The sequence below is a fragment of the Felis catus genome, chromosome D4 (genome assembly GCF_018350175.1).
Source record: "Felis catus isolate Fca126 chromosome D4, F.catus_Fca126_mat1.0, whole genome shotgun sequence".
NCBI lineage: Eukaryota > Metazoa > Chordata > Mammalia > Carnivora > Felidae > Felis > Felis catus.
In genome coordinates, this window is record NC_058380.1 from 57,529,198 (window position 1) to 57,540,258 (window position 11,061).

At 46.9% G+C, this 11,061-nt stretch overlaps 1 protein-coding gene across 14 annotated transcripts in view; it reads left to right on the forward strand.

Moving 5' to 3' along the window:
- The window catches only part of TMEM8B (transmembrane protein 8B), a 69,681-nt gene that overhangs the window by 17,261 nt on the left and 41,359 nt on the right, over window positions 1-11,061 (forward strand). For 4 of the 14 annotated variants that reach the window (XR_006589187.1, XR_006589188.1, XR_002737565.2 and 1 more), the window contains exons 10-12: window positions 203-381; window positions 7,977-8,123; window positions 8,234-8,373. Coding sequence is in view for 7 of the 14 variants with exons in the window: in XM_019816180.3 (XP_019671739.3) it covers window positions 203-381; window positions 7,977-8,123; window positions 8,234-8,373; window positions 8,624-9,005 (848 nt within the window). In the remaining 7 variants the exon portion in view is untranslated. Of the gene's footprint in view, window positions 1-202; window positions 382-7,976; window positions 8,124-8,233; window positions 8,374-8,623; window positions 9,545-11,061 lie in introns of those variants that run through there. The other 10 variants (XM_019816185.3, XR_002737567.2, XR_006589189.1 and 7 more) reach the window with 8 other exon arrangements.

Below are 11,061 nucleotides of genomic sequence, written 5' to 3' on the forward strand. Positions count from 1 at the left end.
TCTGGACTGCGGGGCGGCAGCTGGAACTGAGAATGGGTTTGGAGAGAATTGGAGGGCCGAGCCAGGGTGAGACCACCCACTACCGGCTGTGACGTTGCGCCTGGCAAGAGGCTGCCAGCAGAAGTGTCTGCCCAACCCGAACCCAACCGTGGCTGCCTTGGGCCCTCTTCCACCTTCCACCTTGTGCTCTCCCCCCTCGCAGGGTGGAGGGGCTGGGGCTGCACTGACAGTGCAGATGCGCTCACTTATGGATTCCAGCTGCTGTCCACACTTCTGCTCTGCCTGAGCAACCTCATGTTTTTGCCACCCGTGGTCCTGGCCATTCGGAGCCGATATGTGCTGGAGGCTGCTGTCTACACCTTCACCATGTTCTTCTCCACGGTATGCGGTGCATCTGTGTCTTCACCAAGTCCTTATTTCATGGTGATGGGCGAGGGTCTGCATTTCCACCGTGTTTTCCACGGATGTGGGGATGTCTACACCTTCATCATATGAGGATGTCTCCTTTTCAACGATGTCTTCTACAGCAGTGTCATGGCATGCGAAGACTATAGTAATTTTTGTAAGGCACATTGGGATAAATTAACAAGGCCGTTTGTAACTTAAGATAAGCAACAGCCACTAGAAACAGTGTGTTCTCCAGCTGTGTCACACCCCAGGGGCCAAGGAGACCTTTACTTAAACACCCTGGCTGTTTTATGGTATGGAACGGTGTCCACAGCTTCACCTTTCCACTCTGAACGGTGGCAAGGGATCTGCACTTTCTCCCATGTCTCTGTACGGAGTCTCCACTTCTCATGATGTGAGGGCTAGCTACACTGTGTTCATGTTCCTCATTGTCCTGGGGACTTCTGCATCTTCAACATGTTCTTATGGTATGAGAAGGTGTATCCCCATTTAGTCACCATGGCCGCCTTGAACTCTCATGAGAGCTTTTGGAAGACAGAGAGGATGTCTCTACCTGGGTAGTTTATAGAGCATTCTGGCTCTTGGGATCCTAAGCAATCTTATGGACTCAGCTACGTCCTGAGCCATCATGGGAAGTGGTGGTGTGACATAAAATTCCAGCTCAAAGGAGCATATTTTGATGAAGATTAGTATAGTTTTAAATCCTTACCCTCCCATTACAGAGTGTCCACAATCCCCTCTCCGTGTCTTCCCACTCCTCCACAAACAGAAAAGTTCATATTAGAGCAAGCATCACAGTGAAAGGAAAAGGTAGAGGAGTGAGCCTGCGACTGTGATGTAACCCCCATGTAGATTTTCCCCCTGAGATGCTGCCTCTAGGGATCTTTTCAACTCATCTCTGGACTCTTGGCATCTGGTGACATATAGTGCCTGCTTATGAGCACTGCAGAAATCTTAGATAGATTCAGACTTTCCTCTTGTCTTGGCAACAAGAATCACAAAAATCAATATGTGTTTCCGTTTTGTTCAGCATTAATAGATCACACATATGTCCAAATCACAAAAGTCCTACTTATCATTCAGGAGAAAGTAGGGGGTGAATTGAGGGGCATGCTGTAGGGTCCTCCAGGATGTTCATGCACAAATGAGGAAGAAGAGGCTATAACCATGCCCTGTAGAGAGACCTTGGCCTCTTCAGCTGGGTGAGAAGGGCACACTCCAATTTTGCTTGGCTGCCCCCCACCCCTTTTAGGCCTGCTCTGACAGTGCCTCATTCTATTTTTATAGTAGAGAGTGTTTCTCTTTACTGCCAGATGCCCTTTATACTGTTGCTACTGCATCCTCTAGCAACAACTGTCCCACCAGCCCACTCCTGGATGCATGCAGATCTAATGGAATTCATAGTTAGTAAGAGTACCTGAGTGTGTTAGGAGCCTGGAGCATGTGGGGAGACTGTGTCCATTCTCTGCACTTTGCATGAACATCTGGGCATTGGCTCTAGAATGTTTAGTATGCCAGATGACTCCTCATATTCTGGATACAGTGGCAAATTGTCCTTGACAGAAAAGGCCTTTTCCCCAGTTGGAACACCAGGGGAGCCTGCAGTGACTGACATCACATACAGAGCTTCCACTTTCTTAAATGGGATAATAAGCAGAATGCCTGGCTGGCTCAGTCAGTAAACCAGGTGACTCTTGATCTCAGGGTTGTGAGTTCAAGCCCCATGTCAGGTGTGGAGTCTACTTACAAAAGAGAAACACACAGGATAATAAGCAAAAGATCAAGGAAAAGATCCTGGCCTCTGAGGTGTTGCCTGAAGTCTTGCTCTAACCCCTTTTCTTTTACCACATGGGCCAAAATGTAGAGCTACTAGTCATCCAGTTTTCCTGGGCAAGTTCCCATCTCTCTTCCTTTCCCATTCTTTACTTAGTCTAGACTTACTTCGTTCCTCCACAGTCTGCATTTAAGGACCCATTGATCATATTGCAGGTAACAGTCCCAGGGCAGTAGATGACAGTCTTCCCTGTCTTCAAATCCAGGACAGTCTACACCTGGGAGTAGCGCATTGAGTCCTATCCAGGGCATGGGAGTAGACAGTCGGTTTGTTCTTCAGGAGTTCAAAGTGTAAATATGTAAAATATTTAAAATGCAAAATACGTTACATAATATGTAAAATACATTAAAAGAAAAACAGGTCACAAATCCAGCACTTGATTTTGTATGTAGCAAGACCAGTTCAGATAACGGTAATAATAAAATAACATTTAGTGTGTCAGGCACTGCTAACCGAGTTCTCACAATAGCACTAGAGTAATAGATAAGTACTTTTTTAAAAAGTTTATTTATTTTGAGAGAGAGAGAGAGAGAGAGAGAGAGTGCACATGTGCACAAGCAGGGGAGAGACAGAGAGAGGGGGAGAGAGAATCCCAAGCAGGCTTCAGGCTATCAGTGTAGAGCCTGACTCAGGCTCGGTCCCACGAACTGTGAAATGATGACCTGAGCTGAAATCAAGAGTCTGATGCTTAACTGACTGAACCACCCAGGAACCCAAATAGGTGCCCTTATCATCCATGTTTGCAGATGAGGGCAGTTTACCTACTTTGTCTGAGGTGTAACATGAGTGGTAGAACCATAGATCCCTCACATGTAATCACTAAGCTATATTGTTCTCCAAGTACCAAGGCAGCGAGGCAATTGATAAATTTCTAACCTGACTTCAGTTTTTCAGAAATCCTGAAGTATGTAGAGAACCTTATGACCTCAGGTTAATAGTTCTCAAATTCTTTTTTAAAAAATAGTTCTCAAGGGGCACCTGGGTGGCTCAGTTGGTTAAGTGTCCGACTCTTGATTTTGGCACAAGACATGATCTCATGGTCATGAGATTGAGCTCTGCATTGGGCTCCACACTGATGGAGCCTGCTTGGGATTCTCTCTTTCCCTCTCTCTCTGCCCCTCTCCCATTTCACACACATACACACAAACACACATTCTCTCTCTCTCTCAAAATAAATAAATAAACATAAAAAAAATTAAAATAGTTCTCAAATTCCTAAAAGGTAGGAACCAATGAAAAGGTTAGAAAATATAACCAAATACAAGAAGTCATCAAGGGAAATCTATCAATAACTGCAGTTGTGCAACTAACGCATGCAGTCCAAAGCCGTGAGCCCTTCACAGTGCTAGTCGGATCCTTACAATCCGCTCCCCAAAGACCCAGACAGAGCTGATGTCTGGGGCTTTCCTTGTTGACTGCTGACATCCTGGCTACAAGCCTGCCTTCTCATATCTCTTCTGTTTCTCATACCTCACAAGTCATTCTTAGTGGCCCTTGGCAAAATCCCATGATTTTTTCCAAGAGGAAATGGAAGCAGAAAATAAAAGAATAGCAGTAACTTCCATTATATCCTGAGTGCAAATATTCCAATCTTTGCACGGATTGAATATATCTGCATTTTCAGTTTTACATTCTATAGTGCCTGGATAACTCCATTCTGAAGCGTTAGATTAACTCTACAGTTAGGTTATAAAAATATAAAATTCCATAGAAAAAAAATTTACATTAATTTTCAAAAATTACCTCATAAGTAAAGAACTGTCCAAAGCTGAGGAAGTATCAAATTAAATTAGAATTATATTAACAAAAGCCAATTTGTAGTCTAAATTTTTTTTCTTAAATATTCCCTTATCTTCTTGTGTTATTTCTATCACTTCTTTTTATTGCTGCTAACATAAGGAATACCAATGTAGAAAATAGCCCATAATTTTCAGCGGATCAACGATATTACAAGTTTGTTTGTTTCTTTATTTCTGCATGGAGGAAAGTTTATTACAGTAGGGATGTGCTTTCATGAACATATATGGCATAAAGTATAAGATGACTAGAGCTTGCCGAGCACATACTGGGCACCAAACATACAGGAGAGTATTCCAGACTTTTAGAGTAGAGTCTCCCAGGTGACACCATAACTAAGCCTTCAGGAGGCCATTCTGGTGTTTTGTTCAGCCGGTTGCTTCTAGGAGATGGGCAATATGTTTACACCAGTGAAGTCTGTGGTGGTGAGTGATTTGCTTTCCTTTGTTGACTACAAATTGTGTCTCCTGGTTAAAGACGGTAATAAATGGGGTACCACGGCAAGGGATAATGGATTCTGTTACACGAATAATAGAGCAGGTGGAAGCAAATATGTATATCCCAGAATATATAATGACAAGATGCTGTCTTCCCCAGGTTGAGGAGTTTCAATGAAGTAAGCTGACACAGGTTGTTGGCTGGTTTCCCTAGCAAATTGTGCCCCATGAAGGAGTCAGTGATGGGCTTTACTGATGGTGTTTTTAGACATTCAGCAGTAACTGTAGCCAGATCAGGATTGGTGTTCTCCTCACGCTGCAATTTTAATTTAACTCTACCCCCGTGGGTTTCCTACAACCTTAAACAATCTCTCTGACCTTTTAGTATGCTTGGAGAATAATCAGCCATAGAATACTAGTGAAATGATTGCTCTCCAAACCTCTCTACTCCAGAGACAAGCTCTCCATTATCCCCTACTCTTTTTTTTCAGTGCAGAGAAATTCCTAGGAGAAACTCAGCCTTCAATTAAGTATTCCTTTAGATGTGTCTTCACTATTAGGTGATTCAGCTTTACTTTTCTTTTGCTGATGTGTATCTTCTCTTATCTGAGATTGAAGGATTTATTACAAGTCCCTCTTCCAGAAAGGGCATTCCAGAAATGCCCAGTTTGGGCATTTCCTCCTAAATACTTGAAAGACAGGCAGATGGAGCAAGTGCTCGGTGAGGGCTGAAGTGTAGAATTAATGTTTTAAAATGAAATCCAAATCAGAAAACAGTATTGGGTAATTTAGTAGCTGTAGTACTTATATCTGGTCTTAGAGGTAGAGAATAATCAATATCCAATAGCTAAAATAGCAAAAGACCAAAATATTGATTTGATTAGGAACCAAAATTAACTCTCAATTAATTAGGACATACAAGAGAAAGAAAAATTTGATAAAATAAATCTTTTAGGTGTGTTTAAGCACTAATATTAATGCAGATGCGGACTTTCATGAAAAGTCTCTCAGAGTTTCCCAGTAAGAACTCACTTTCTCAGTTTAATAATATGTAAGAGGGAGCCATGTCCCCAAACTTAAAAGCCTGGGATACTCAAAACGTGATCATTCCAAAGCAGTCTCTTTCTGAAGGGACAGCATTTTTACCTCCAAAGTGAAGGGAAAGACAGAAGACAGATACATAAGCTTAGGACTTTAAAATTTGGAGGAATCAAACCCAAGGTTTCCCAATGCCAATTAATACACCTAAGTTTTCTTTTTAATTTTTTTTTTCTTTTTCTAAACTCCTAGCTCCTCCCTATTCTTACATTATTCACATTTCTTCCTTTGTCACAGGTGCAAATTTTACAATTTGAATAACTGGATGAAATCTTCAACAAGCTAAAAAGAAACTTAGCAATTTCTTTCTCATCCTTTGTTTCTAGAGACTGAACTTTCGAGTCTGTTTTCCCACTCTATTGTTGGCAGCTCTGCACCTGGATGGGATTCTTCTAGTTTTCACAACAGACCTGCTTTTGTTTTCCATCTGCTTTTTTCTACAGGGGATACTGTTTGATTAAGGCTGGGGTGTCATGGTTTGTCATTTGAGGTCAGGATAGAATGTTTTTTCCTGAACTCTTCTTCCTGACCTCACTTCCACCTTCTCATTCTCAACTCTAATGCAGTCAAGCAGGAGACCAGGTTCTCCCACTTCCATTCTTCCCAGAAGCGACAGAGACCCATTGATGCCAGAACGGAATGACTTGTGATATTACTCAGCTACCTCTTATCTCACCTGTGGACTGGATATCCCTGCCCTCCACCCACAGCCAAGGTTATGCCTGTGGAAGGCTGGGCTACCTCTCTCACTGAGGTCTGTAAGGCCACCTCTCTTGGGATTCAGAGAGTCCTTGTGATGTAGGGTTGCCTTTCAATAGAATGATGAAGAAGTTGATCTGGGCTGCAAGTTGTACCTAAAGGGTCCCTTCAGTCAGTGATGAAGCTGCTTCAAAGGCCACCTTTGGGTGGTACAACACAGCTTTCCTGCCCCAGCTTCAGTTCAGCCTGATGTATTTCATTCCAACCCTGGCAATGACACCAGCTTGTTTCTCTGATCAAGAGATGCCCTTGGTAGACATGGCTCCCTGAGGACCTGGGGTGACATGCAGGGGACAGAGATCAAGCATACTGTTTCACAGAATCTTAAGAAATTTTTTTGATCCCCTAAAATCTGCTAGTATGTCTCAAGGTCAGCTCCAATGAGTAGATTTTCATCGTTTATATAAGTCAAAAACCTTTTTTCTCCCATTATAGCATTTAAATTTTCTTCTTTCATCACCATAAGGATCTAGTCTTCCTGACCCGGAGCAGGAACAGTATCAGGTGATGGGGGAGTGAGCATGCCACCATGATGTTCGTTTTCAGTCTGGAGCTGTTTGTCCTCATAGGTCCTGTTTTGTCTTTGGGTGGGCTCATAGCACATGACACAGAGGGATATATGTTCCTGTCATTTTTGCACCAAAGATAGTCCTAAAACCATACATGTGATTAGTGTTTGATACCAATAAATAATCAAATAATCAAATCACATAAATTCTACATGGAAGTTCAGAGAGAGGTGACAGTAGATGTTCCAAGGCAAAGAGAACTCAGGTTATTCCTGGGTAGCCCTTTTTACAAATAAGGGAACACAGGATGCCAGAGGCATTGTCCAGAGAGGCAGAGGGGTTGGGACCACAGACCAAGGACGGCTGACTGCAGACCTTGGTTCCTTAATGGGGGTGCCCAGTATAGTCTGATCCAGTTCCACCTGTGTCCTCTGCACCCCCTTTGAAGCTCCTGAATACTCTCCTCTTTACCATCTTTCCCACGGTGGAGGATAGGTGGACACTGTCCCTTCCCTACATTCTTTTCCGTGGTGTAAAGTGACATGCTCTTATCCATGGCCTAGGGACTGCCTTTTTCCTTACTGTTTCATCTCTCCACCCATGACATCGGGTGGGAGGGGATGAAGAGGGCCAGGTAATGTAAGCCTGAAGATGAATGCATCTGAAGATGAGGCTGAGCTATCAGGGGAGACTGGGATATGCAGGGGTGGCTTAGGGTCTGGGTTGGCCACAAGATCAGAGTCCAGCCCCACAGCTTGGGCCAGGGGTGGGGATTATAGGTGGGACCCATGGTGAGCATGAGAAGTAGGGGAGGATTGGCCTCAGTGTGGCAGACCTGGATCCCCTGCCTGCCTGGTGCTCACCACAGTACATTCCAGAAGCAGAAAGATTAGGAGGGTGAGGACGGGTCGGGGCTGCCAGATACATACAACTTGTGAAGCAGACCAGGCCTCCCTACCACATTCTTCTCAGAAGCAGGGAGTCAGTCAGGCATTTCCCAGTTCTGCTCAGTCTGTGATCTCTGACCTCTGCTTTTCTGACAGCAGTATACTACCCTCATGGTCTCTTTCTCCAGTTTCATGGACCTGGACTACTGCCCCAGGTTCTCTCAATGCCTGTCATTTCTTCCTCCAGTTTTACCATGCCTGTGACCAGCCAGGCATTGTGGTTTTCTGCATCATGGACTACGATGTGCTGCAGTTCTGTGATTTCCTGGGCTCCTTAATGTCGGTGTGGGTCACTGTCATTGCCATGGCTCGTTTACAGCCTGTGGTCAAGCAGGTCAGTCCAGAGTGGGCCCTGGGGGACAACCATAGGCAAAGTCTACTTGAAATTCACTCCCAACCTCTCCCTGGGGGCATTGCCAAGTGCCCCTCTCCCACCCGGCCCAGCCCCCGGAGTCCTCTTTCTCCAGGTGCTGTATTTGCTGGGGGCTATGCTGCTGTCTATGGCTCTACAGCTTGATCGGCATGGACTCTGGAACCTGCTCGGACCCAGTCTCTTCGCCCTGGGGATCTTGGCCACAGCCTGGGTAAGGTTGGGAGGGCTAGGGGAGGGGGGAGTCCCAGCAGCACCTGGGTGCAGGGCCCTGAGTGTCTGGGCCTCAATGTAAGATGGGCTTGGACCCGGTCATCATCATGGCGCTGCTCGTGGTGCCCACTCCAGTCTTGGCAGGTGCCTTCAGGTCGCGACCAGGGCTCCAGGGAAGCCTGAGAATGACCAGTTCTGGCTCGGGTTACAAGGCCTCGTATTCCTGAGTCCCACTTCTCTGCTTCCCCCAGACAGTACGCAGCGTCCGCCGCCGGCATTGCTACCCACCCACGTGGCGCCGCTGGCTTTTCTACCTGTGCCCGGGCAGCCTTATTGCAGGCAGTGCTGTCCTACTGTATGCTTTTGTGGAGACCCGAGACAACTACTTCTACATTCACAGCATTTGGCATATGCTCATCGCTGGCAGTGTGGGCTTCTTGCTGCCCCCACGTGCCAAGACTGACCACCGGGTCCCATCTGGAGCCCGGGCCCGGGGCTGCGGTTACCAGCTGTGCATCAATGAGCAGGAGGAGCTGGGCCTTGTGGGCCCAGGAGGGGCCACTGTCAGCAGCATCTGTGCCAGCTGAGGGGGGGCTTTGGGCCTGGCCCTTGGGGAATATGAACCCTTCCTAGGGGCAGAGAGCCCTTCCTGGGAATGTGGAGCCGTCCCAGGGATAAGAGACAGGTTGTGTTTCTAGAGGCCACGGAGTCTTTCTTGAGGACATGGAGCTCTTCTAGGGGCCTGGCGCACTTCCTGAAGGCTTGGAGTCTTCCTGCATCCATGGAGTCCTTCTTAAGGACTGGAGCCTGTGCAGGGCCACAGAGCCCCTCAGGACCAAGGAGTCACTCCTAGGGGTGTGGAGTCCTTCCCAGGGATATGGAGCCCTCCTAAGGACATGGATTCCTTCCCCGGGAGACAAAGCCCTCTCAGAACATGGCATCATTCCCGAGGAAATGGAGTCCATCTTGGGGAAACTGAGTCTCCAGATCTTCCCAGCAGCTCAGCAACTCTGGCCTCAGGCTTCCTTCCCAAGGCAGCATCTGGGCTGTGCCATGCTGTCTTGTGCTGGGAGGGGGATTGCAGGACAGATGGGGCTGGGGCTGGGGCGGCTGGTATTCTGAGTTGATGCAGGCGGAGTCTGGTGTGTCTCCAATGAAGTATTTGCTGGTTCTGTGCTGCCTTCTTTCCTGGGGCCAAGGGTGTGGGGAGGAGAGGGTAAGAGAGGGTCTGAGGCAATCAGCAGGGGTGGCGGGAACCCAGCCAGAATGAGCTGCTGGAGCTTTTGCCCTCTCATGGCTGGCTGCATTCACTGGGAGTAGGGAGTTGTGAGTGAGTGTGTGTGTGTGTGTGTGTGTGTGTGTGTGTGTGTATGTGTGTATGTGCTGACATGATTTAAATTAGCGAGACAGACCTCCCTTGTGGTCCCCACACCCAACAGGAAAGGAAGCTGAGGTCTCAGGAAATTGGATTAGCAGGTACAAGTCACAAATGTGCAAGAAATATCACGGTACATAACTTCTATTTTGAGTCCCCATTTTGCCTGAGAAACATCCTTCATCAGTTTGGGATTTCTTCTCTTTCCACAAGGGTCACAGCTGAGTCTTAAGGATCTTATATAATAATGCAGAGATGTTGGGAGAGAGTTTTCTGGTCACCGGGGTCCACACTGCACCCATCCCCTGAGCGTTCCCACATTCCACCTGGTCCCCAGGCAGCAGTGCAGGCAGGCCATCCCCGAGTGCTTTCCTGTGCCATCTGCATAACCCTTTTCAGTGCTGAGGCTCTCCTGACTTCTGTGCCACATGCAAAGACCTGTGAGGCCTCGGCTGCCCTCGAAGCCATTTCTCCTCTGGGGGACTATTTGGGAGTTTTACTTGACCAGCAAGGCATGAGTTGCTCTATCCTTCAGATCCTGGAACCCTGTCCAGGGGTTTGTCCTCGGGATTGGGGCCCAGGGCCTCTTCCTTTTGGACCCTTCTGTGCCAGTGCCCTTGCTGCGTCCTCTCCTCTCTCTTCCTTCTCCCTAGCTTAGGGAATCTTTTAATAATCTGGAGGTGGAGAAGTCTCCCTTTTCAGTTTTTCTCCCTAATCTTTTGTCTATGCCTTAAGACTCTTCTGTTAAGACTTTAGAGCCTAGGAAGCTCAAAAGCCAGGAAAAATCCCTTTGTTCTCTGCTTTCTGCACTCTCTTTTCCTTGGGGCGCTGAGCAGAGTGATGTGGCTGACTGAATGGTGAGCCAAGAGATGTGGGCTGTTGCCGTATCAGAAATACATTTTCTTCATATTAGGTTGTACAGACTCAGGTCATTAGGTTGCATGAACCCAAATAGGTGGGATTCAGAACAGAGTCTGCAGAGTACAGAAGGCACTGAAGAGGGACACAGAGCTGGGACAGACCCCACCCAGCTAGGAGGAGTCAGAGGGGTTTTCAGGAAGAGGGGGGGAGATTTGAGTGAGGGCTGAATGATTCCGTAATGCTGAGGTGTTGGGAGAGGGTTCTCTCTGGTCAGCAGTGTCCATATTGCATTCCTCCACTGAGATTTCTGTCATTCCAAATGGTCCCCAGTGAGTAAAGCACTTAGGACACAGTATTGTGCCTCGCTTGGTCTGTGATGAGTGGCCAGTAGATGTTAACTAAAGGTCAAGAAGTGTCTGGACACAAGAAGGAAGAGCAAGGGGGAGACACAGA